Raw genomic sequence first — 26213 nt, forward strand, 5'->3', positions numbered from 1 at the left:
TGCCATCCTATCTGAAGTACTCAGATACTCCGGGGATGAACACTGTGACAGGTGTTAATAAAATCCTATCTAGAAAATAACCAGCTGCTATAAATAGGTGTCCACCAAGCACCTGATTATTTTCTAGAGCTGTCTCTTTTTGTGTTAGAATAAACATTCATGGTAGTAATGTTATTTTTGCCAATAAATACCCATGCATGAAGTTGTCTAGACAACAGTTATGCCTAAGGGCTTTTATCTCAGAAGTGAAGATGTGTTCAAATTGCCATTTGGACTGTTTTTTTCCTAGGTGGTTGGTTTAACTTTGGATCTCACCCAAGGTTTTCTTTACTGGCTTGTGCAAGATAGTCTATGTCTAAACCTATACAGAGCTTCTCTCTGCAAAGAACAGTAAGTAAATGTATAGCAGAGTTAAGAAAGTCTGTATTTTCTAGCTTTTGTGATATTCTTTGAGAAAAAAAGAAATTATGCAATGCTGGACACACTATTTACTAATTTAACAATGAACAAAAGGAAGAGCTAATGATCACAACTGGCTGATTGCAAACTACATGTTGAGATGGTAACAGTCCTACAGTGAGAGAAACACAATGTGGAAGCTCAGCTTCACTGAGATAATGCTCATTAATGTTTAGACTTAGCTTTGGGAAATAGTCACCATTTATTGTCTATTTTATCTTGGCATTTACAACATCTGACAGTTTCCAAGTGCCTAGAGCTCTGTAACTTGTTCATCTTGCATGAAGCTCAGGACTCAAACTGACACTACTTTCTCATCTGAGCAATCAGTACTCAGCAGGCTTTCCTCTTGATCATCCTGAACATGAAATGGCTGCATTATTCCTAAATGGTAAAGTTTAAAAAGACAAAACATAACAAAACCATGTTTATGGGTTAGCTTGAATACTTACTAAGACCTTGAGAAAAGTGGTAATTTGTTCTCTAAGTGCCAAGTGTGTGATGAGTGGTAGTTTGTGAAACTAATCTTTTGCTCCTTTCCATGTGGAGAATGCCACTATTTTTTTTTTCAAGCATCCGAATAAACTTCTTAAACTTACCTGAACAGCATCTGTATTTACATGTGCTTATAATGTTGCAGGATGGCTTTGTGTGGAATCAGTTGAATTTTCTGACTCATTTTAGACTTGCTATGATTAACAGAAAATACTTAAAGAATCAAAATACCTTGATTAGTTTTAGCTGGAATATGCAACCCCATTGTGAACCAATTGGCCACCGTAAATCATTAGGCCTGACATGCCAGAATACAGAGATCAGAAGTAATCCATCCTAATGGACCTGCTGGTGCGTCAAAGCTTTTCCAAATTTGTTTTGGATAACATGCGTCTAAGCTTAAAGACATTTCTGAGATGGCAAAACGGTGCCTCTAACGAAATATATAATCTCTTACACAGAAGATAAATTGGAACCTAAAAAGGCCTTTTTAGTTTTGACATACAATATACAAGGCAGACTAAATCATCAGTGATCCCAGTGGAGGAAAATGTTAATAGAATTTAATAAAAGAAGGAAACTAGCAGGGTCAAATTCATCTGGGTTTCTGATATAATCAAGTGGAATGAATCTTATTCTGCAAAGTAGACTCTGTTTCAGTGAAATTGCTGAAAGAAGATGAGCTGATTGTTCAAAATATTCACTTTTCTGCATCAGAATATTAAACCATTTTATAATTGTTTTCCAATGAAATCAAGGGAATGAAAAAGGCTTTTTTGTTTGTTTGTTTAGATTTTCTTGCAGGTGTTTCTGCAGTGTTTCATATACTGAAAAGTGTTCTGATTTAAAGAGCTTAAAGAAAACTTTTTGTTTTCCTGTCTCCTACATGAGTATTAAGAATTTGAATTATGAGAAACTTATAAATGTGTCAAACATTGCATAAATCTGTTCTCTCTACATGTGTGCTTTCAGTTTGCTAATTTCATACACGTTTTCACAGTTGTGGCAATGCCATAGTCACAGAATTTGCAGCATGGAGTACTTCAGAAATATCTCAGAGTGCACTGGAATACTACAGTGGTCGTCTGTTCTGGATTAATAGGCTTCAGTTCATTACAACCCAGGAAGTAAATGAGAGCCTTAGCATTCCCTTCTCACAACCAGCACAGTTTACAGCCTTTACCCTTGTTCATACATCACTTAAACCTTTGCCAGGTACATTATTTTCTTTTTTCTAAACTCCTCAATAACTCCTCACTGCCAGCCTCCAGTTCTTCATTCTTGAAATTTTTTAGTTATTTGACAGAGGATAAGGACAAGTGCAACTTCTAATAAATATATCAGGATATTCCTAGTTATTGTGCAATTATAAAAGCTGGTGGTATGGGTATGGATAAAAAGAATACCCATACCAATGATGGTGTTATTAATTGTTTCTATTTAAGACAGTTTATAGGATTTTCCATAGTACTTTAATGTTTTACGTCAGGTTTGAAAAGTCTACGTATTCTTCACATTCTTTAGGTTATTATTATTTCTTTTGTTTATGGACAGGAAATTTGTCTTTTACACCAAAAGTGATTCCAGATGCAGTGCCAGAGTCTTCCTTCAAGATTAAAGGAAATTCTTCAAGTTTTCACATCACTTGGAGTCCCTCCACCAAGGTGGAATGGGGAACTGTCTTTTACTGCGTGGGATCAAAAGCTCTACAGGTGAGGATATTCATGCAATCCTTCCCTACTATCTGCATATATTACTGCATCTACTTGCCGATATATCTCTTTTTTAAACAGAAATTCAGTTTGTTTCTTCTCCAGCATTTACAAATCGGTCAAGAACAAAACTAAACTGTAAATGGAATGCAAGTTGTCCAGGTTCTCCATCACTGCAGTCATCACAGGAGGAACACGGGCTTAGCAGTAGCTCTGGGCTAGCAGCTGGGGTGTGAAGAGCCAAGCAAGGAGTTCACAGTGCTCAAAGATGTGTGAGAAAGCCTTTCACGGTAACTCAGAGAGAGAACTGTCCTCTGAGCTGACAGTGGACAGCCTTTGCCTGAATGTGAAATCTAGCCCTCACCCACACTTAATTTTAGTGCATTTGGCAAGTTTTTCTTTAAATTCAGGGGGCATATTGCTAACACATTGCTACACATCACTACAATACCACAGGAGTTGGTGAAACAATGATCACTCTGTTTTGATTTAGTTGACCAGCTTGCTGAGGGAATTTTGGAAAACTTAAGGCCTTTCTGAGTGGGAAAAAAGTCTTGCTTTACTTTGTTCTGTTTTATTTCATTCACAGTCTCTGAAGAGTGAGCAGTGCCTCCATCCCCATAACCTGACAATGCCATCCTACCGAGTAGATTGGCTGGAACCATTTGCACTCTTTGATTTTACTGTCACTCCATACACATACTGGGGCAAGGCACCAACAACATCTGTATCTCTTCGAGCCCCTGAAGGAGGTACTAAAATTTTGAATCCCATTCCTCACTTGTAATGGGTGCTGGAGCCAGGTCTATGTCAGCAAGTGAAACCCTGGAGAAGGATAAGCAGCTTTTAGACCTAGCCAGCTGTAGGCAGAGTTGCAAGGACATGTTTCTGAGCATCTTTGGCAATTATCTATTGCACACACAGAAGCACACAATTGCAGTAATAGAAATCAGAACAGAAAATGCATGACAACATATCCGCCATGTGCTTATGACCACGAGCAAAGAAGAGGAACTGGGATCCATCACAATGAATATTAAAGGCTGCATGCAGTATCTTAACTACTTATTAGATTTTTAGTAAATATTATGCACTTTTTACTTTTCATTCAGTTTTTATTTTTTCTCTTGTGCATGTCAAAGTTAAGTTAACTAAAATATAGTGTTGAGGGAGCATTGAGAAAGCTTATGAGATACAATAGATTTTGAAGTGGATAGAAGAGGAGGTAGAGTACACTCTGTATTGTGAAAATTCTTGCTGCCCCATAGTTACCTACAGGACTTGGGTAAATAGATATGTCCCATCTCAGTGCAGGAGTGCATTTTTTTTTCTGTTTATACAACTCTTTTTTTTGCTAGGCAAGTTAAATTCAGATACCAACACACCAATGAAAAAGAGAAAGGAATTACCATGAAGTTTTATATAATCTTCTGTAGTTTACACCTCACAAATTGCTATTTGTCTCTGTCAGCATTCGGGCTGTAAAGCTCTAGCCCAAAACTAAAAGAGTTAACTATGAGGTAGAGTTTGTGTGTTAATAGAAGTATTGCTTCTGTGGTTTTTATCTTTTTTTTTTGTTTGATACAGTTCCTTCAGCACCTACAAACCCTAGAATATATGTATTACGACATAACCTACAAGAAAGTGATGAGAAAGTCCTTGTGGAGTTCAGGTGGGACAGACCTGAAAGGGACAATGGAGTATTAACGCAGTTCAGGATTTACTATCAATTACTGAATCAGAGTGGCACTGCTGACACTTTTACAGAGTGGAATGCAAGCAATGTTAAAACCACCCTGATGCGTTTTTCTCTCAAGAATGTGCTTCCCAGCCTCACAGTAAGGTTTCAGGTATGAAAAATTAAGCTTATGTCATGCTAGATAGTAGTGCAGTCTGATGTGTTTGCCTAGGAGATGGTACTGGGCTTAGGGCAAGAGCTTGTGGTTTCTGCGAGGACTCACACAGCTTCCATAAAAAAGATTAAAACTTGTCAAGAAGTCATAGTCTCATTGTGATAAAAGCTTTGGAACACACAGAATGTGTGCTTGAAAGACAAGTTAAAAGCATGAGACCATGTAATAGACCAGGTATTGATGGGGAGAACACCGTGTTGGTTGAACCATCAACCAACAGTAGGAATTGCTCCAGGCTGGGGAAAAAGGCAGGACTGTCTGGAGTCCTTTGAGCTCTAATTGTTAGACGAAGCATGGATTGTCACTCTCTAGCCCACTGCTTAAAATTGTCTTCATAGCCACGGTCCAAACCCGAATGTTGCCTTTGAACTGACCAGCACTTATGTCAAACAGAAGCACACACGTATATTCCTTGGTGAGCAGACAGTGGATCTACTGGTTTTGTCATTAACTATGACTTTACAGACTTTCAAGTGCAATCATTTATGCTCTTCCTTAACATATGGAACAATGTCCTGTCCCACAGGTGCAAACCTTCACCTCTGTAGGTCCAGGACCTTTGTCTGAAATGGCAGAGAGGAATACATCAGGTATGGATGATTTAGTTGCCCTCTCATAGTTCGTGTGCAATAGCTGGTGAAATCAATAGTAGAAGAATCTGGCAATTTGATAAATATTCTCCAGCACTTCATGTGACATTTGTTCCACCTTACAGCAGACACTACAGAGAAGATAGTTACAGTTTCTGACATGAAATGATGAACACATCACTTATCATTAGACTAAATTTCAGGAATTTCAAGCCTTTCCTCAAAACTATGCTAAATTAACTTATCTAGTCAAGTCCAGGAAATATGTCATGGTGGCTTTTGATCTGTAATCTGCATAGTGCTAGAGATCGTAAAATATTTCTAATTAGGCTGTGAATAGTAACCAGGAGAGTTAGAGATCTACTAGAGATCATAGGTTATTTCTAGTTGGGCTGTTAAAGTTAATTAAATGAGCAAATCTGTTTTATCATGCTTAAATTTGTTAGATAAACATCCACAATGCCGTTGAAAATATCTGAGGAATTGATTGTGATGACAAGAAGGCGTCTCATTATTTTATTTATTTACTGAGAGCAGGGCCATCATTTACTTATATCTTGTACTTTCCTTATGAATTACTGTGATTATCCAGAATATTTTTCATAAATTCTGCTGTGTCCTTTTCCTTCCAGATCTTTTCCCTGTCCCAACTCTTATAACTATTACTGCCAACAACTTGTTTCTTGCTGACATAGACAGTAATCATACCATGTGGGAACTTTCAACAAAGACAAATATAAAGGACATCTGTTTTACTGCTAATGATGACAAAGCATACTATATAATACAAGATTCTCTTTTTATTCTGAATATGCAGAATGCTTCAAAGTTTCAGGTATTCCTATGTTCTTCCCTTACTTGAGAGAATCTAGGAAAGTATGTGTCATTATTTTGTGGCCAACTGTGTTTTTTCAAAAGTAAAATGGGTGGAGTATACCATTGATGAAGTTATCCTATTAATCACAAATAGCTTTACTGACATCTGCTTTGTTGATATTTAATCAGATATTTAATTTAAAATTCACACTATTAAATACAAGAATTTTATTTTTGTAACAAATTTATATAATTTCATTTCATTCTGATTTCAAGAATACACGAGCAATATGGAAGCAATAATTGATATTTTTAAACAATAGTTTGTATAAATATATAATATTATATATTTTATATTGTATAAATATATAATAATTGTATAAAAATATTGCAATCTTCAATCCATGGTGCCTCTTTATATTTTGACTTCTACTTCCCAAGTAGACATTTCTTTCAGAAACAAATCTAATTTCATAACGTTCTAGCATAAGGTTGGAAATTTCTGCTCTTAAGCAGCTTTAGTAATGTTTTTATTTTTTCCTTAAGTTTTTCAAAGATGCATATCTTCACAATGTCACAGCCATAACAGTTGACTGGATTGCAAGACATCTCTTTCTTGCCTCGAAAACACCACGGAATGAAACTCAAATATTTGTTATTTATCTTGAGCTCAAGAAAAAATCTCTAAAAGCCTTGAACATGCAGTTGGGCAAAAGTAATTCAACTATATCATCTCTGTTGTCATATCCTTTCTTAAGGTAAGGCATATATTACTAATAACTTTTTAAGACATATTTTAAACATTATTTTCATTAAATCTTCAACTGTTTAAGGACCAAAAAGGACTTTTTATAGTACATGAGTTTTTGGCATTATGTAAATCTCAGAAATTTTTGGGTGTAGTTCTACTTTTATACAGCTAGTTGAGCTTGGTCATATCTAATTTCAAAAGATGTCTGTGTTTGAGTAAAGATTTCAAATCATACTTAAATACTGACAGGTTTTTCCATCTAAGTAATGTAAATGAAAGTCAGCACCAGACAACAATTTTTTACAGTAACCACTTTATTCAGAATAATCAGTTATTGTGATCTTCCATACAAAAATAATCAGTAAGCCCTTGGAATAACTTTTCAAGTACACTGCTCTAGTTACCTCATTTTAGAGATTTGGGAGGTTTTTGGCTAATAACTCACAGGACTGGTCTTGGGGCAGATTGCTCAGATTGAAGTTTTTCTACTGTAAGAATTGCATTTTATTTGATAGCCGCTTGTACTGGATGGAAGAACTTGATTACGGAAGCCACATGTTCTATTATGATATTCCGAATAACACGGTGCACCACATTTTGGGATACATATCAGTAGAAGAACAGATGAGGAACTACTGCACCTGTAATGTGACAGAAGCAGAACTAGGAAGACCGATGACTATAGATGTGTCTGACTCCAAGAATTCCCAGCTTCTCTTCATCAGAGGAAGAGATGAAATTTGGGCCTCAGATGTGGATGGTTGCCACTGTTGGAGAATTACCAAAATACCAGGTTTTCAAGGTCTGAGTGCTCTGTCATTTTTCTAGGTAGTTTGTGATTCTTGCTGTCTCTTACATCAAACAATATTCATTTCTGAAAATAGCAGTCATGGAGCACGTTATTTATAAAACTTATTCATCTTTAGTCAATATGGACAAAATGTTTGTTCTACGTTTCCAGTTGTGTACCCTGTTGATACAAACTGGGAGGAAGAGCAGTGTGATGGAAGTATGTATTCTAGTAAGATGTAAATCAAATGAGATGCTACAGCCTCAAATGCTAACTGTCAACAGATTTCACTTAAAGTATTAACACTTTATTTTGCTAGGGTTTCATATTATCTACACCTATTAGAGTTTATCTCAATGACAAAATACAGGAACATATTAAGTCATGCTTGAAAATGGCATTGGAGACTTCAATATGTGGGGAGGGTACTTCATTAAGGTACGGTCTTGTATGACAACTTATCTATATTTCAATTCTTGTAATAACACCTAATCTTGGTTGCTTGGTTTTCAGCTCAGTTCTGGATGAGTGCTGGTAAAGCTGTTCTGTTACCAGAGGAGCTGTCTTAATTGTTCCTGGGAGATGGCAGATCACAGTGGTTTACATCTTGGAAAAAAGATGAAAATTTCTGTAGACAACTCTCGCTTTCATGTTTCATTTTTTGTGTTTGGTGATAGAATTACAGTTCTCATAATTATGGATAATAAAACCCCTTCGAATCTACACCTGTAAACTGAAATAACAGTGTCTCACCTTCATGAGACCTACTTGAAAATATCAGAAATCTCTTTTCAAGGAGTGGTCTTTGAAGATACACTATGGCTATGTTGACTCAACCCATGTTGACACACTGTGAATACAAACACCCATCTGCTCTTGTAAAATTCTTTGCTCAGGGTTGGACTCAATGATCCTTGTGGGTCGCTTCTAACTCAGCATATTCTGTGATTCTGTGATTAAAAAACTTAACTATGCAATGTTTTCCTACAGGTAAGAAAATCGGCAGCTTGACTGCAGATAAGAAATTTATATACTGGAGTGCAGAAACAAAGGAATACACTGAAATTTGGCTAGCAAATAAAGAAAGCACAAGATACTTTCTTCACAAGAGACAAAATCATAAGCTAAAAATCTTAGCTTACAGCTCAGCGGCACAGTTGTATCCAGGTAGAGGGGATTTGGGTTCTTTTGTAAATGTAACCAACTTATTTCAGAAGCATGTATTTAAGTTGCTGATGGTGCTATGTGTATTCATGCAAAGTATGCTTCATGGATTCAGGTACCTTCTACAGGGAAACAATTTGCATATTTTTTAAAAGGATGAATATAAGGACTGGCTTTATGTTAGATCGTATGAAAAGTCATGATGATGAGCATTACCCATGTTTGTTAATGCCAAACCATGCCTATTTTCAAAGTTGTGTCAAACTTGGAGATTTAGAAAAGGTGGTGCACATTAAAGCACAGAAAAAGAGCAAATGTGTTCCGCAGAGTGTTGCAGCAAGAGTTTGATAATGACCCCTGTTGTGACACTTATTTCTGGTTTTGTTCACAAGTATATAAAACTGAAATAAAAAGGTCTGCCCTTCTAAAGACAAAGAGGTAAGACTCTGATTATTAAAATTGTTTATAAAGAAGTACCTGAGACAATTATAGGTTACATTATAGTAGACCCAAGCTTCAGATAGAATGCCTAGTATTTTAAACAAATCATTGTAGAATAATGAAAGAAATAAAAAAATTAGTTTTAATAGAAAATTAAGATTCATGGTACCTAGAGGGATTATCTTTGTAAATGCAGAGGGTGAGAATATATTCAAAATAATTATTTAATTCCGGTTCTGTATAAAAAACCTGACAAGTACACAAGAGAATGTTTTAACAAGATAGAATTCATTGGAATAAAACAATGTCACATTCTTTTGGGTAGCCAGTAGTGTTACTCCTGCCTGCAGCTGCTTTTACCAATGCCCAGGCTATTCTTACCAGCACTTTGGGCATGGTTGTTTTCATGAGACCTGTGTGGGTTTGGCATCGGTGCAGGAACCTGGTTTGGCCCTGACACAAAATGTGCCATTCCCTGTCCCCAGGGGATAGGGTTTCCCACAAGAGCCCCAGGCTTAGCTGGCTTAGAAATGGAAGAACCAAATCTCAGTCCAAACGGACTATTTATATCCAGAGATTCCTACAGAGCTCTTCTTATGTACATTGCTGCAAATATATTTGGAGGAATATACAACCTTGGCATCTGGGGAGGAGGGCAATAAAGAGAATTATTCACACAAGTTTAAAATAAAAGTAAGTGAACGTGCTAAAATAAGAAAAAGAAAGTTCTCAGTACTGAAAGCAAATGGTGTATATGTGGAAAACTGGTGTTTGTAAAGAACATCTGGGTTGACTGATATGCTTTTTATTGGTTTAGTGATGTGAGCAAGGAGTACTGCAAGAGTTTCCTTTCATTCTAACCTATTTAATTGCCATCCAGAGATGTGATGTCAGTTGATCATTTGACACATTAGAAGTACTCGGTGAAAATTATTGTCTTGTCACCGATTCTCCGAGAGAATGATTTCTCTTCAGAGTTAGAAGGAAGGGGACTGAATATGTAGTGAAGGATTTTCTTGTCAGGGTAAACATATTTCTATGGAACTGCCTGACAGAAACTTTAACACTGAAAGTGACTCAATTCTTTATTCCATCTGGGACTTTTCCCATGGGAGTTTTACTACTCTAGGTAGATATAAAATTGACAAAGATTTAACTTTACATTTTCCTCTGTTAAATAAGACTTTTTTAGTTGCTTTCCCTTCTATGCATGAACCTGACTTTGATAGGAATGTCAGGGTTGCTCACTTAGGAAGAAAAGATCTTGACTATGAGGTCAGTTGTTCTGGCCTAAGGGCAAGCATTGGTCCTTGTACCTTCTTCCCTATGCACAAGCGTTAATATTTTCCTTCTTAGCAGGAAATCCATTCAATATATCTTTATTTTGTTTTTAAAAGTATATCAAGTGATGAGGGATTTTTTTTTGCTACTTTTTGTTAACTGTCAGAATGTAGTTTCATATTGCTTTCTCCTTACAGACTCCTTTATTAGTTCCAAAATTTGTCTCTCCTTCCCTGTTGTTGCTTTGCACGTGGAAAGATGCTTGGAAAAAAAACCAAACCAAAACCATTTAATTGCTAGAGAAAGGTACTCTCTATTCCTTGACACAGGAAATATTCTCTATTTCCTCTGACAAGCAAGTTTGGGCTTATCAATGTTTACTGCCCTTGATAACACAGTAACTACAAACTTCAATTTCCATTTTCTTCTTAAAGAAGAACATAAATTCTTTATTAAAGCTGTATCTTATCAAGCATAAATGAGACTTCCTTTGGTGACCATTATTTTTGTGTCCATGAAAGTCATCAAATAAAGTACATTCAGGTGGGTTTTTCTTCTGTTTTGGTTTGTAAAAGCGGAGAGAATACTTTGTAGTTATGCTTTCTGCTAAGAACAGTGGCAAGATCCCATGCAAGCTTGGGTTGATCCAGCCATAATTAACTTTTTTTTTTAATTTTATCTCTTTCCTAGATAAAAGATGCCTGATGGTGTTGCCAGACACCGATAAACCTACTATCCTTGCTACGACGAACACCAGTGTTACATTAAGGTTACCATCTGTCACACCACAGCAGCTATGCCCTGGCATAACACTGCCTACACCGACATACCTGGTATTTTTCAGAGAAATGACTGACAACTGCAGGAACCCAAGATACTGTTTGACTGGTCTACAGCAGAAAACATTGGTATGGTTATTTCAGAACAGAAATGCATGTGATATCACATATAAACAGGGAATATGATATCACTTGTAGTAATTTTATAAACCATTCTGTAACTTTCTATCAGTGAGTTTTTCCATTTCTCTGTTCCAACAGCAATTTACCTTTCTGTCTGGTATTTGGTAAGTGGTAGATTTCTTAGCTTTCCTTTGTGCAAGCACTCCTCTACTTTTCAACACGCCTTTGCTAAAATCCTGCTGAAATAGGTCTTCAGTTTCTACTTGTAAAATGAGTGGTTGTGGTTGATATTAATCTGTTGAAATAACTCTTGAAGCCATCCAGCAACCAAATAGTTTGCCTTTATGTTCTTTGTGGTAGTTGTACTTCTATTCATAATTTTTTCTTCTTACATTTTTTTTAACTTTGCCTTTTCTGGAATTGCCATTGAAGAGTGTGGTACTATACTTTAGCTTGTTTTTGGGTATGTGCTTTCTTTTCTGTGGTGACCTATTACCAAAACTATGAATTTAACATTCTTTTTTTAAACACCAAAGTGTAGTACAATACAAAAGAACTACTGTAGTATTTTTTTTAACATGCATTTCACTGACAGATGTTTGGGTTGACATATGACTCTCTTTTCTGAGAATGCATGTTTATTATCTGATTTTTAATTACAGGAATTTCAGGATCCTATTGCTGTCCTAGACAACCTACAGCCATTTTCAAGTTATGCCATACAGGTAGCAGTGAAAAACTACTATTCAGAAGAGGAAGTGCAGCCTATGGGTAAAAACATAGTTGGCACAACTCTGTGTGGAGGTTTGTTTCACATTTTATTCTGATTTTGAACAGAATTCTCATCTCAGTTAAAGAAAGGTATATGTAAGTTTGGTTTGTAAATCAGGAAGCAGACAAATTGTCTGCTTAAAATTTAACCTGTGTAGATCTTTACGAGGTTTTGGCAACCAGACTTGATGAATTTGTAAGATTCATAAGACACATATGTATTCTTTAATGTTTTGGCTCATTGGCTTCCTGAGGAAAGATAAACTATGGTTAAAATTGGGTAAACAGTTGCAGTTTCTGCCTTGGACCACATCTTTTAACAGGTTGTATTTGAATGTATATGTGGTTATGTATGTTTAAATATGCGTGTTACATGTTCATTCAGCATTAAGATTTTTTCCCCTTGGCTTGACATCATTCTCATAATTACTGTTTCTTAAGGTCATGCAGATTTGTTTTGTTGTGAACCAGACTGAAAAGACAATGCTTTGTTTTTACTTTTGGCCTGAATGACAACAGCCTGTTTTCAGTTGGCTTCAAGAATTTTGGTGCACCCTTTCAGTCCTTTCCAGATAGGAAGAAAAAGCTAGGAGTAGTGCTTTGCGCATGAATGTTCACTGTGTCATTCAGGAGTGGACTGGTTAGAGGTTAACTAAAAATAAATAAACACATTGGTAAACTTATCTAATTATGGCAGAGGGAAACTAAGAAATCTGTGTGTGAGTGGATAGGTGAGAGAGGTGCCTTTTAGTGAAGGCAAGATAAGATGTTAAGTGTGTTGGGTTGACCCTGACTGGATGCCAAGTGCCCACCAAATCCAATCTATCACTCCCCTCCTCAGGTGGACAGGTAGGAGGCTCATGGGGGTGAGATCAGTCACCAGTTATTATCATGGGCAAAACAGGCTCAATTTGGGGAGATTAATTTAATTTATTACCAATAAAATCAGAGTAGGATCATGAGAAATAAAACAAAACCTTAAAACACCTTAATCCCAGCCCTCCCTTTTTCTGAGGCTTTACTTCTAGTTTTGTCTACCTCCTCTTGTGCAGTGGTGCAGGGGAGGTGCGGAGGGAGGGTCGTAGTCAATTCATCACATGTTGTCTCTGCCACTCCTTCCTTCTCAGAAGGAGGGCTCTTCACATCCTTTCCCTGCTCCAGCATGGAGTCCCTCCCATGGGAGACAGTCCTCCATGAACTTCAACATGAGTCCTTCCCACAGGCTCCAGTTCTTCACAAACTGCTTCAGCATGAGTCCCTTCTATGGGCTGCAGTCCTTCAGGAACAGGCTGCTCCAGCGCAGGTCACCTGTGGAAAAAAGTCACAAGTCCTGCCAGCAAGCCCTCTACAGCATGGGATCCTCTCTCCACAGGTCCTGCCAGGAGCCTGCTCCAGCACAGGCTTCCCATGGGGTCAGAGCCTCCTTCAGGCATCCACCTCTTTTTGTTGGGGGTTCTCTAGGGGCTGCAGGTGCTCCACCATGGACCTCCTTGGGCTGCAGAGGCACAGCCTGATGTTCTATGTTCTTCACCATGGACTGCAGGAGAATCTCTGCCCTGATGCCTGAAGCATCTCCCGTCCTTCCTTCTTCACTGACTTGAGTGTCTGCAGAGTTGTTCCTCTTACATATTCTCATTCCTCTCTCCAACTGCAATTGCACATTTTTCTTTTTTCTTTTCTTAAATATTCTACAGGTGCTACCACCACTGCTAATGGTAATGGCTTTGGCCAAGGTGGTCTTGGCCTTGGGTCCATCTTGGAGCCACCTAGCATTGACTCCGTTGAACACAGAAGAAACTCAGGGGGAGTTCAGCTTGTCATATTTGATGAAACTTGGGGCATATAATAGTAAGGAAAACCAACTCTCTGCCACTTTAGTACAGAGCCATGTATCCCCTCTGTCCTTGAAACCAACGTGACCTGGAAACTTTCATCAATTACTAGAAGAGGAATTGAGATTCACATGCAGCTCAAGTCCAAGGTGTCCTTATTCTTTGAGAATACTACTAGTCTGAGCTAGATGCCTTCTGTGCTTGGAAACACCTAAGTGAGGGCAGGAAGATACTTCAGCTCACTCCCTGCTTCACTCCACTTGTTTGCAGCTGTGGGGCAGCTACTGGGTAAATTCCCTGAAGCCCTTGTTGTCTTCCAGAAAGAAAAGGATCATCTAAAGATGCATGTAATACTTTTGCACATACTGTCTTACATTGCAACCCAACCCAATAGAAGTACCTTGCTCAGCACTTTTTCTTGTTTCGCATGTGTGTGTACTCATGCACACGCGTACCTGTCTTCCAGAGGAGTTGCCTTTATGCTTCTCTTCAGATTATTTTCTCATAATTGGAGTGCACCTGCTGAACTCTCTGAAAATATGGAAAACTATTATAAGAGGTAGCTATTCCCTGTAGTATACATAGTGCTTGCTCTTCTGTTGTATCAGATTTGCTCTGAAGCTGTCGCCCATTTATTGTGGCGGGTGTCATCAGCCAGTGTCAGCTTGATCCACATAAAGTCATCACTTGCATCAGGCACCTCTGATAATACCTAAGACAACAAGGCAGAATTATATATAAGTCTACGTGGCAGCAAGTCTGTGCTCTGCAGGAAACACTGGGGAGATTGTACCTAACGATGCTTGCTGTTGAATTCACAGGGATATGGAAATGCTATGGACCTCATCTTCACTAGTTTTCCTGCCTGGCTCTTGTCCTGAAGAATTGGAGCAGTTTTTCTTTGAGAAAGGAGTAAAACTGAGAGTCACAGTCCACCTGGTCCCTGGGCATTGGCTCACTTGGCCCAGGTACAGCAGGGATGGCTATAGCTACATACAGCTGTGCAGGCTGGGCAGCTATGCAGATATTGTGACATGCAGTTAGGGTGCCACAGCAGGATTTCTAAGGTTTCCCTCCCTCTTTCTTTACCTCTCCTTGGCTTTTGGCTGCTTCAGAAGGTGCTAAAGTAAGTAGAATTGAAATAAGGACAGCCACCGCTATGTTTTTCTTGCTTGCCTCAATGTCTCTCTCCCTAGTGATCAACTATGTCCAAGGAAACACTTTATTCAAAATACCTGGCAACAAGTACATGCCAGGGGTCCTGTTTCCTTTTCTTCTTCCCTTGGGGACGTACTCTGTGATTTCTTTAAAGGTTCATTTATAGAATAAGTAACCTCTCTTTCTGCCACCATTGTCCACGGGAGAGCATCACCTGTGGACTGCCAGTGGCTTCTCTTATGCACAGATCATTCTCTGGTTTTTGTCCTGGGAGCAGTCACATTTTCCCCCTCTGTTTAAGAGGAACCTCTTTTCATCTTTCAAATGAAAGTGGAACAAGAGGTGCAGGCATATTGCCACTCTTTTTTTGAAATCCAGACATATTATACTTTGGAAGTTCTCTTGCAACTATGCTACTTTTTTTCCCTCTCAACAGTCAGATCTCTTAGCATCTGCAGCATCAAGCAAATAGGCTCTCATCCTATGTGGATCTCTGAATATTATGAGCCAGTGTCTTCTACCATGTCTTCAGTGACAAGACTAGAGGAAATGGCCTTAAGCTGAGACAGAGGAGATTCAGATTAGATATTAGAAAATTTTTTTTTCACTGTTAGGGTGATCAGGCATTGGAATAGGTTGCCCAGGGAGATGGTGGAGTCATCATCCCTGGAGGTATTTAAAAAGCGTCTGAATCTGGTGCTGGGTGGTTTGGCTTAGTGGTTTAAGGGATACAGTGCTGGGTGGATGGTTGGACTGGATGATCTTAAAGGTCTCTTCCAACCTCGATGACCCTATGATTCTATATTTTCTGTATTCTAAGGAATGTATGGGTAAAAAAAAGTAGATTTCAATTCTTTGCATGAGAATCCATATATATAGTATAAAATTAGTGTGACACGTTGATTGAATAACATTGAATACTATTGGGATGCCGCAAGAATTCACACCATTACTTCTTTGTATGGTAAACCAATCCATCCTGCAGCAATGTGCGCCCTTTCAGGGGTGAAACATGAGGGTAGCAATGAAATGGGAGACTGAATTGCTCCACTGAAATGGAATTTTTCAGTCTCAAGTTAAAATGAAACATGAAACTCAGAATAGGCCTCTCTAGCTGGGGCAAAACAAAACATCCGGATCAAAATAAAGTCCTAGACAAAAGCCAAACCAAATCAAACAACCAAGCAACCCTCCCCCCAATATCCCAGCCCACAAACTCTGAGCGTTTTTAATATGTATTTGTATCAACATTCAGAATGCTTTTCACAATTTGTTGAAAAATTTCCAACCAGCTGTAAATAGAAGGTATATGTGTCCTGACAATTATGTTCTCAATTTCATGAATGTAACTGCTAGTTTAAATTGTAATCAGATGCTGCTAGAGCCTCTTGAAGTGTGTACACTATTTTACACCTCTGAAGCTGTGTGAATTCCTTCTGCCTTTCTCTCAATTCTGTAATGAAGTAAAAGAAGCTCGGATTAATCTGTGCTTTCCATCAAATAGCAAGATAGAGGGAATGAAAAAAGAGGAAGACAACTTAGAAAAAATAATGCACTGCTCTTGCCACTGAGTGTCACTCTTACTCCACATATGTCTAAGCTAGAAAAATGAGAAGTTTGTCTTCTTTATTTGTCTAATTTCTGCATATTTCATTAAATAATCCACAGTCTTGCTACTAGGACATAAATGATAGCATAGGGACTCATCATTCTGATATGTTGGGAAAATAAGTGAACTTTTTACCTATCTGGACAGTTCAATAGCAAATGAACTTTTCAATGCAGAGGTGGGGTATGTCATATACTATTTCAAAGTCTGTGACCTTAAAGCTTCAAAGGAAAGGTTGTTTCCTCCAGAACAATTAGTGAGTAACCAGCTGGTATGAACATCAGACCAGCAACCCAGTTTGTTCCTTACACAGCTCAGCCAGATCATGTTTTTCTGAGTAAAATTGCAAATGATGGCAAACAGTGCTTAGTTTTGGGTTTTCTTCCATCAGAAGTTTCTGTTCAAGAACAGACTTTCCAATTGGAATAGTGCACAGGTATTTTTTTGTGTGTGTGTCCAGGCATCATATTAAACTCACATCAGAGACCCCGATTAGGAAACCAAGAGAGAGCAGGAATTCAGTGATACGACTATAAATGTAGTGGTACAGGACACCAGATTTTTTGGTATTTTTTTGTCTGCTTTCATTGTAGGATAGCTAAGAAGATACTAAAAAATCCATCAAAATATTTCGAACTTGTCTGCAGCTGACTGACTACACAAGAATATGAGTTTTACACGTGTAAAGTGTCAGTCCTGTAAATTAATCATATTCATATACATCTAACCTTATTCTCCTTCCCTGGTGACATTTCTTGACTTCTTTAAAAATAAAACAGACAAAAAAACCTCTTGTGAGATCTGTACCTAAAAGAAGATTCATTTTTCTTTCTATTATAGTACCAGAGGCAGTTGATACAATTAAAACATTAGTTTTGTCTGACACCACCATCAATATATCTTGGAGTGAACCTCTGAAGCCAAATGGACCTCTTGAATCTATCCGCTATCAAATCACTGTCAATTCATTACCTCCTGTTCCAGTGACACCCTTGCGAAAAAGTGAATTTTCAAATGGGATGCTTACCTGGTCTGTCAGTGGGCTCCAACCTGGAATAAGCAATTCATTCAAGGTATAGTTGCAAGTAGTTTTATTGGTTTGTTCACTAAACTGCAAATATTTTGACTGCTCTTCTGTAAAGCAGACAAATAAAAGTGTCCAGTGTGGATTCATAACAAAATGTACTGCTTCTCCCTTTACAGATGAAGACTTAAAAGAAAAACAATAAATGATGTGTCTTGACAGCAGGGCTGTCAGCAGAGTGACATTTTCAAAAGCAAACAAGTAAACATGTTGTCTGCAGAATGTGCTCTGGGTACATCACAAATAGTCAGTGTGGTTTTCACAGTTGGGAGAACATTCAGATGATGGTAGGAGGGGATCTGTTCTGGTCTTAATTTGATTTTGTGCTTTTGTTAAAAGCTTGGATGTTACAATGAGGAATATATATATGTGTGTATACATATGTGTATATACATATATATACATATATATATATATATGTATGTATGTATACATGCACCTACCTAAATACCTGTATGAGTTTATGCAAGTATGCATACCCAAACATAGGTCATATTGGACTGTGGCTTAGTGAAAGACAACATCCTAAGGCACCTCCTCACTTTGTGTTTTTGTGGTTCTAAAGCCCTGCCTAATGTGATGTGACATCTGCATGTCTGTGTAAGACCATGTGGCATTTAAGAAAGGTCTAGAAAGAGAAAAGTCTTGGTAAGAAAGCTGAGATAAGAAACTAAGAAGAATCTCTGAGGAAGGGAAGGGTACTCCATGGCCTCCAGGCCATGGACTTCCAGCCTGAAGGTGTGTAACACTGCAGCTATGAGGTTTAAAATCTTTCTACACCTGTATCTGTATTGCCTGAACACTGTCTTGTTTGAAAACAGCTAGTCTTCTAAACATTTTGAGTTGCTAAAGCAAAGCTGCCTTTCCGAGTGGTCTGGTATTGTATAGTTCGTTCATTTCCTTACTAGATTCTTGCTTTTCATCCTGATGAGAATTGGTTTTCTGAAAGTGTCCCTGTCATCGCAAAAACTTTTGAGACTCCACCTGCACCTGTCAACATAGTTCCCAGAAATACAAGTTTCCAGCTAGAATGGAGAGCTCCTCTGCACATCAAAGAATCCAGCTTCTGGTTTGAGCTGTGTAAGGTAAAAATCCACTTACGGTTTTCGTTCATATTAGAGTGAATTTAAGCTACTCTCTCCCGATGAGCAGGACAGGGTGGGTGGCAGGATGTACATGAAGAGTCTCAGTGAATAATTTGGGCATGATGATGTCAGTCTTAATGTCTCAGAAGGGGCAGGATGGAGTCAGCATTTGCCAGGAACAAGGAGGAATGCAGCTGGAGCATTTAGTACTCCATAGTGCCAAAGGACATCCTGGATGACCCCATCAGAATTACTCCTGGGTCTCCGGTTTCAGCAGAGTCCTCTCCCTGTTTCCTCACTGCCCTGCTCCAACCTGGCTTGCAGCTATAAATCCTATGTTTACTCTGCACAAGAAAAAGAAGAAAAGGGTTTTCAGCAATAAATATTAACTACAACCTAGTATCTGAATTTTATTTTCCTGTGATAGAGGCTAGGAGAAAATGCTAGAGACAAAGACAGATCCAGAAGTGCAAACTGTAGAAGTAAGCGCTAGAGTGACAGCAACATGGATGAAAACTTCAGATTTTAGCACTTGAACCAATGAACACTGAAAAAGTCATGTGCTAAGCTGAATCACATAGATTCTTTAATATATAAAATCAGATTCATTAAACTTACACCAAAGATTTCCCTGCCCTAAAACAAATGTCATAGTACAATTCCTCTAAACCACCTCCTTTCAATTGTGTCATGGCAAGCTGAACTCATGGGCACATCATGGTGATCCAGAAATACAAGGAGAAGGCTCCTCTTGGCTGTGTAAAGCAGTCACTTAATCTATTGATCGTTATTACCAACAAGACTTGTAGGTCTTCTGAAAACAAAGAAAAAAATTAGGGTTTGTGACCTTGGTCTCTAAGAGGACAAAGTCCCATGATTGAAACAGCACATGTGTCATATCCCCACTACATTATTAAGAGGTGGAAAAGTAGTAATTCTACCCAGGAATAGAACTGTGACATGCTTCAGAAGAGCAATAATGTTGACTATGATGATTTCTTTTTTCTAGTGGCCAACAAAGAGTGACTGGTTTTCTCCTGCAAGCACTACGTGCACAGCAGATCTGGTTTACACATGCAACCTGACAGGAACTCTTCCTTCAACCAACTATTTTGTAAGAGTAACAGTAGTTTATGTTACAGGACTGAAAAGCACTTCCTCTTCAACAAGCTTTAAAACTACAGGTAAGCACTCAGTGCAGGATAACAAGATTTTAAGACTATTTTCAAGATGCGAATATTAAACATAATATTTTCTAAAATTTAGCAGGCAATTTTCTTATACTAAGAGCCAATAGTTCTGCGTGTTTGAGAAAGAATAATACAATATCATAACTTTGAAAGTAATAGGGCGAAAGAAATGAGGTTTATTTCCAAGTGGAGCAGAGGAAAAGAGTGATGGAAACTGAAATGAAATGCCTGTATGGATATGAACTCATTACTGGTGAAAGGCTACATGTGAATAAAAATTTTGAAATTTATCCATTGCAAAGAGAAGGCCAAAGATACATTCCAGATGGGGATTATTGCTGTAGATCCTCCATCCTTTTGTGTGTCTAAACACCCATGTGCACATCTAATTTTTTTCTGTACCCGTTGGCCCTTTGTCTTGCTATAAACACATTCTAAAGGTTCTGTTTCTTTCCCTGTTTGGCTTAAGCTGGTGTTCCTAGTAAGCCGGGAGTACCAAAAAGAGCAGAAGACTCTAAAAACTCCATACAGTGGGAAAAGGCTGATGATAATGGAAGCAACCTGACCTACTATATCTTAGAAAGCAGGTAAGCTATGCATACAGGTACCCTTCCCATAGGTAGCAGCCCAGAAAAAAATCCGGTGTGCAGGAATTTCCAGGTTGGCTGTGATGGGAAGAGTGAAGTATCTATGATGCAGAAGGCCCTTCTCATTGGGATCCCTTTCTTAGATAAACCAGGTAGCCATAATTTCCAGAAATTCCTGGAAAACTTAGAAGAAAATATACACTAGCAATATTTTCAGACCAACTTTGAAATATGGTGATATATTTGGATCTTTGTCAGTGAATTAGAAGATTCAGAGATAATTTCAAATCACAGATTTCAAGTATGTAGTATGTATTTTTGGCTAAAATATATGTATAAATATCTTAGTGTTCAGAGGACTCGTGAAAAGGTCTTATAGCGTTGCCAGAAGTAGAGTATTCCCACTAACACGGGATGACTATTGTTACAACCTGTCTCAGAAGGGGAGGGTAACCCAAGTTCTTATTAATGAATCCCTTGAGGTGTATTAGAGTGAAATGACATTGAATTATCAGTGTTTGCAAACATATGTATGTAGAGTTTATTTTGGAACAATTTTGTTTCAAAGGTAAACAGGTATATTGCCATTTTGGGTGCTGTCATCTATAGCAATATAGAAGTATTAAAGCATCTATAGCAATATAGCAATATTAAAGCATAAAGATAACACTTAAAGAAATGCATAAGGGAGAGAAAGGGGAAGAAAGGATAAAGTTGGAAATATATATATAATCCCAGCCCACTGGATCCCGCGGTGAAACTTGGTAGTTACAGCTTCCATGTCAGTTGGTTGATGTGGTGGTCTTGGTCAGCTGGGGCTGGGGGAAGCCCCCCCCAAAACTCCAATATTTCATGAATAAATGTACACTTCCAGCTCAGGTGGGAACACTCTGTACCTCCCTGAGGCAGGGAGTTTTACCATGGATCATGTCACAGGACATCACAAGTTTTCCATGCTCCTCCAGAGAGGTTTTCACAGCAGAGTCATCATGTAAAAGGGAGGACCTTGGCATGATAAGAAGAATTTATCCCACCTTGCAGAATTTGTCTCTTCTTAGTCTCTTTCCTTATGTGGAAATCCAGTTTGTAGCTTCAGGTATGCCTGCACCTGGGATAGTTGGACAACAGCACCCACTCATCTGATTTGAAGGTCCTTTCACAGTAGGCATGTTGAGGGAGGGGTAGGCTTTGCTGGGTGAGCAGTTGTTTCTTTGCAGATTGCAAAAGTCTTTTGGTGATCTTATAATGAGTAAGTCATTAACTGTTTCAGTCTCTGATAACTATATAATTTTTAAAATGCTCTGTCATCAAATACAGACTGCTCTGTCATCAAATACATGTCACACTAGAGTGCCAGTTCATGCTTATTCCTGCCTTGACATTGGAAGGGCTGGGTGGGCAGGTTAGAGTATATTGCTGTGGGCAGTGACTCTGAAATTTCTAATTTTTTAACCATGACTCTGGAGAGATCTGTTTAAAGCAGTCAGAGCAAAGTTTAATTAACCATTATTTAAAAATGAGAAGAGTCCATCTTCTGAGATGTCAGCCATGTCATTGTTTGAAATCACTACTGATGGAAGGAAGTAGTTTGCTAAACTCAGCTATTATTTCTTTCTTCTCAGTCAACTCTCTGCTTATGAAACCTAAGGACTGACAGCACTCTGGAGCTGGGCACACCTTACCTATATAAGTTTTCACCCAGACATATTTTCCTGGTGCTGTAAGCTTCCTCCGTACAGCTCTGCGAGCATATGGGAGCACTGACCCACGTGCTATGAGTCAACAATAATTTTGATATACCAGCAGCCAGTCCGTATCTGACTTACTGTGGATGGGTAAAGAAAAGTCAGTCTCTTGGCCTGTGTCAAGGCTGTGCATTAGCTGCTGTGTTCTCCAGACTCCAGCTTCTTACTCGTCTCTGGAGTTATGAAGCATCGCTGAGGTGGTCTTTCAATTAAATAAGCTTTTCTCCTTCAGTCTGAATGTGCACATGCTGATGTTTTTGACTGAATTTCACTTTGAGCCTCGTGGCCCTTTTTCATTAGGTAGAAAAATGTTAGATCATTTGCACAGCATTCTAGAAAATATTTGCATAGCCCTTTGAAACAACCACTTTTTATCATACAGCTCTAATAGGGATATTTGTACACCAAGGACATGAAAATATAGTTTTCCCCTGTCTGTTTGGTTTAGAAGCATTTGAACTTTTTTCTGCATTAAGGTGTGTTGGGAGAATGATTGACATGCTCATGAAGGTCATTTCACATGATATATCATGGTCTTGCATGACATGAAATGATGTTTCAGATATGGCCTTTCAAGTTTTAATACATGGTCTTCTTTTGCTTTGTGAATAATCAGCTCTGAATTTATTGTGAGCAGTCAATCTCAGTCCAATGGGAAGGTGGATAACTAAAGAATTGTGTCTTTGCTGCCAATTACTTACTTCCTGTTTAGCTTTTGAAACCTGAGCCACTGAATTACTCTGGGCCTGGGCAATCAAAAAGGATAGGAAAAAAATGATTACTTTTTTCTGAAAGCTAAATAAGAAAATTTTGAAATTGTGGCTGTGAGGCATACACTGAAACAAGTGAAAGTGTGCTGTAGCTTTTTATGTCTAAAATGTTCTAGTATTTAATTTCCAATGTGAAGATAAAGACGTGTGATTCTTAGCATTGCTGAAACGGCACGACACAATTTTTTACTCTGTAGCCAGAATCTCACAACCGGATTGAGCTTTCATGCAGGCAGAGAGATGCTGTGAAAACCATGGAACTGAAGCGAAGAACAGGGTGGGGGGGAGCAGTAAACTGCCCTCGTGGCATTAATGACTTATCTGTGGTGTTGTGCTGTGCATGTTTCAGGAAGCAGTCTGGCAACACTAGCAAACTGAAGTTCTTGTGGGAGGTGGTTTACAATGGCTCCTGTGGCAGTATTTGCACATGGAAGGCCAAGAACTTAGAAGGAACTTTCCAGTTCAGAGCAGCAGCTGCAAATGCACTGGGAGTTGGTGAATACAGTGACACAAGCAAGAATATAGTTCTGGGTAAAGGTATGTCTCATACTTTAGTATTCTTTTATTTTTTTTTTTTTTTATTTCTAAGTAATCACACCAATTAATGAACAGAGACTTGCTATTTTAATAATGATGTTGCTGCAAAGGTAATGTGTCTTGTAGGTAATAACTGGTGACGTTTATATGATGGACCCCAGCTGCTAGTGCTCATGTAGGCTCTTTTGCACAGAACAGTGGGCCTGAAATGTACTTCTGCTCATTTATACTAGTTTGTTTCTGTGGCCCTGCCACTGCTTTATGATATGATTCTTGAAAAAAGGCAAGCTCCCACACTGGGCAAAGATGTGAGGATTACTTCTTTCCTTTGGCCAGAATGTTAGACCTACACTCTGTGGGTGCTTTTGGAAATCCCACCTTGAGTGGTTAAACAGTTCAGTATTTTCTCTTTCTGCATACACTGTAGGTCATCACCACAGAAATGGCCCAGGTCTGGGGGAGAAGGATTAGTCTGACCAAATGCAGACATCCACATACAGTCTACAAGAGAGCTTTGTGCAGAGGAAGACATTCACAAAGCAGGCTGATTAAGGGTTCTCTCAGGTCAGCTCCATAGGATTGATACTGTTTGTATACACAATCATTAACCAATTTTCCTCTTCTATTTAACAGAAGGCATGGGCACCACAGACACCATCACTGCCATTGCTTCTGTGATTGGAGTTGTGCTGAGTTTGGCTGTGGTCTTGCTATTCGTTTTTGGTATGTGGCTAAATTTTTTGCATATGCTTGTTTTGCCAGGCTTCAGTAAAAGGCAGTCCAGGTGTTGGGAGATGACTGTCCTCCAGGTTTAAGGAAATGCTGAGCTATTCCTAGGATGGGAGCTGGAAGGAATTTACATATTCTCATTCTTTGAAGCCCTAAAGATAACTGTTTATATTTTCAGTATCAAGAATAGGATGCAAATTCTCTCCATCCTCAGGCATTTCTTGCTGTTGATTACCTGCAGGGAGAGCACAGGAATGCAGAGGGAGCTCTGATGTTCATATGTATCCTTATAAAAACTTGTACCTTACAATTCTCAAGTTTGGAACTGCATTTATTCATGCAAGAGTCCCATTATCTTTCTCTTAAGATTTGTTCCTGAAGAAAGGATGCAATGATTACCCTGAGATGTACATGTCCACATCTGATGGTCCTGTCCTCTCACTCCTCTTCCTTTCCCTGGGATGCATCAGCTGCCCTTCAGGCTTGCCACATACAGAAATGGATGCTTGACTGGTTTCTCAGCACAATGAGCTTAGTATGTGTTTTGTGGTAAAAAGTTGGCCGGATGGCTGGTTGGAAATGACTTGCACCCATGAGATGCTTGGGGGCCATGTTGAACTGAATATCAAAAAGTCTGTAGCCTTTCAGCCTGTTTGAACGTTGGGATGCTCTCAGAGCGAAATACCTGATCATCTGTTTTTCTGTTCCAGTATGGCACCAAAGAGGGAAATCCAGAAAACAAGCCTTGCCTGGACGGATAGTGTATATCAAGGAAGATAAGGAACTAGCTCAACTCAGAGGGATGTCTGAGACAGTGGGAATAGCCAATGCCTGTTATGCTATACGGTATGTCCTCAGGGCAGATGTATTTTCAGGACAAAAACATGTAAGAGGGCTTCCCTGTACCAGTTTTCATCAGGGCACTCATTCCTGACACCTCAAGGTAGAGTTAAGGGCTGCATCTGTGCTGCAGGGCAGGTCTGCTCTGAAGGGCCTGCTGACATGTGGTCTCCCTGGCATGGAGCCTGGCCTGGATTGCCCCTAGCCCACCCTTCATGCTCACCCTGGCAAGAGAAGTAAGTGCATGAGGAAGGAAGAAGTTCTGGTGTTTTCCAATAGCTTCCAAAACATCCTGGCCTCAACTAAGCTTCCCTTAAATGTATCTGATGATAGAAATAATACCACCTTCATTTGAAGAAGAATTTTAATAAAATTTCAAACATTTTTAGGTATGAACAAGTGATTAGTATTGCTGTTTTGTAGTACTCTTCCTTCTCAGGCAGAGATTGAATCATTGCCAGCTTTCCCTCGGGACAAACTGAACTTACACAAATTGTTAGGAAGTGGAGCATTTGGAGAAGTGTATGAAGGGACTGCAGTAGATATCCTGGCAGGTGGAAATGGAGAATCCAAAGTAGCAGTCAAGGTAATTGTATCTGTATATTTCTCTGGCAATGGAATGGGATGGGCAGATAGGTTTGTCTTAGAGGTTTTACCTGAGACATGGGTGTTGACAAATGTGGGTACTTCCTTGCAGCATTTCTTGCAAGTCACTTAAAGCTATGCCTATCTCCTTGTAATGATTTCTGGAAAATAATGTATATTTAAGGCCATGTCTATGTATGATTGCTTTACGTAAGTGCTATGTGATGATGATGGTGATGACCAAAGTGTAACTACACTTTTGCTTTCTCTTGAGTAGACTTTGAAGAAGGGTGCGACAGACCACGAGAAGAGTGAATTCTTGAAGGAGGCACACTTAATGAGGTAGGGACAGCTCTGCCACTGGGCACCCTTCAAAG

The 26213-nt window shown here is 38.8% G+C and overlaps 1 protein-coding gene across 1 annotated transcript in view; it reads left to right on the top strand.

The window, feature by feature from the left end:
- Positions 1 to 26213, top strand: part of ROS1 (ROS proto-oncogene 1, receptor tyrosine kinase) — a 71097-nt gene that overhangs the window by 24736 nt on the left and 20148 nt on the right. Inside the window, exons 18-38 of the mRNA XM_018078396.2 lie at positions 290 to 390; positions 1955 to 2169; positions 2509 to 2666; positions 3256 to 3418; positions 4254 to 4516; positions 5106 to 5169; positions 5802 to 6004; positions 6532 to 6743; positions 7252 to 7538; positions 8517 to 8693; positions 11103 to 11320; positions 11977 to 12118; positions 17525 to 17757; positions 18677 to 18853; positions 19863 to 20037; positions 20513 to 20630; positions 23495 to 23682; positions 24316 to 24405; positions 25122 to 25257; positions 25675 to 25837; positions 26114 to 26178. Of these exons, the coding sequence (XP_017933885.2) occupies positions 290 to 390; positions 1955 to 2169; positions 2509 to 2666; positions 3256 to 3418; positions 4254 to 4516; positions 5106 to 5169; positions 5802 to 6004; positions 6532 to 6743; positions 7252 to 7538; positions 8517 to 8693; positions 11103 to 11320; positions 11977 to 12118; positions 17525 to 17757; positions 18677 to 18853; positions 19863 to 20037; positions 20513 to 20630; positions 23495 to 23682; positions 24316 to 24405; positions 25122 to 25257; positions 25675 to 25837; positions 26114 to 26178 (3548 nt within the window). The remainder of the gene's footprint in view (positions 1 to 289; positions 391 to 1954; positions 2170 to 2508; positions 2667 to 3255; positions 3419 to 4253; positions 4517 to 5105; positions 5170 to 5801; positions 6005 to 6531; positions 6744 to 7251; positions 7539 to 8516; positions 8694 to 11102; positions 11321 to 11976; positions 12119 to 17524; positions 17758 to 18676; positions 18854 to 19862; positions 20038 to 20512; positions 20631 to 23494; positions 23683 to 24315; positions 24406 to 25121; positions 25258 to 25674; positions 25838 to 26113; positions 26179 to 26213) is intronic.

Source organism: Manacus vitellinus, unplaced genomic scaffold, assembly GCF_001715985.3.
Source record: "Manacus vitellinus isolate BGI_N305 unplaced genomic scaffold, ASM171598v3 scaffold_4_pilon, whole genome shotgun sequence".
NCBI classification, from domain to species: domain Eukaryota; kingdom Metazoa; phylum Chordata; class Aves; order Passeriformes; family Pipridae; genus Manacus; species Manacus vitellinus.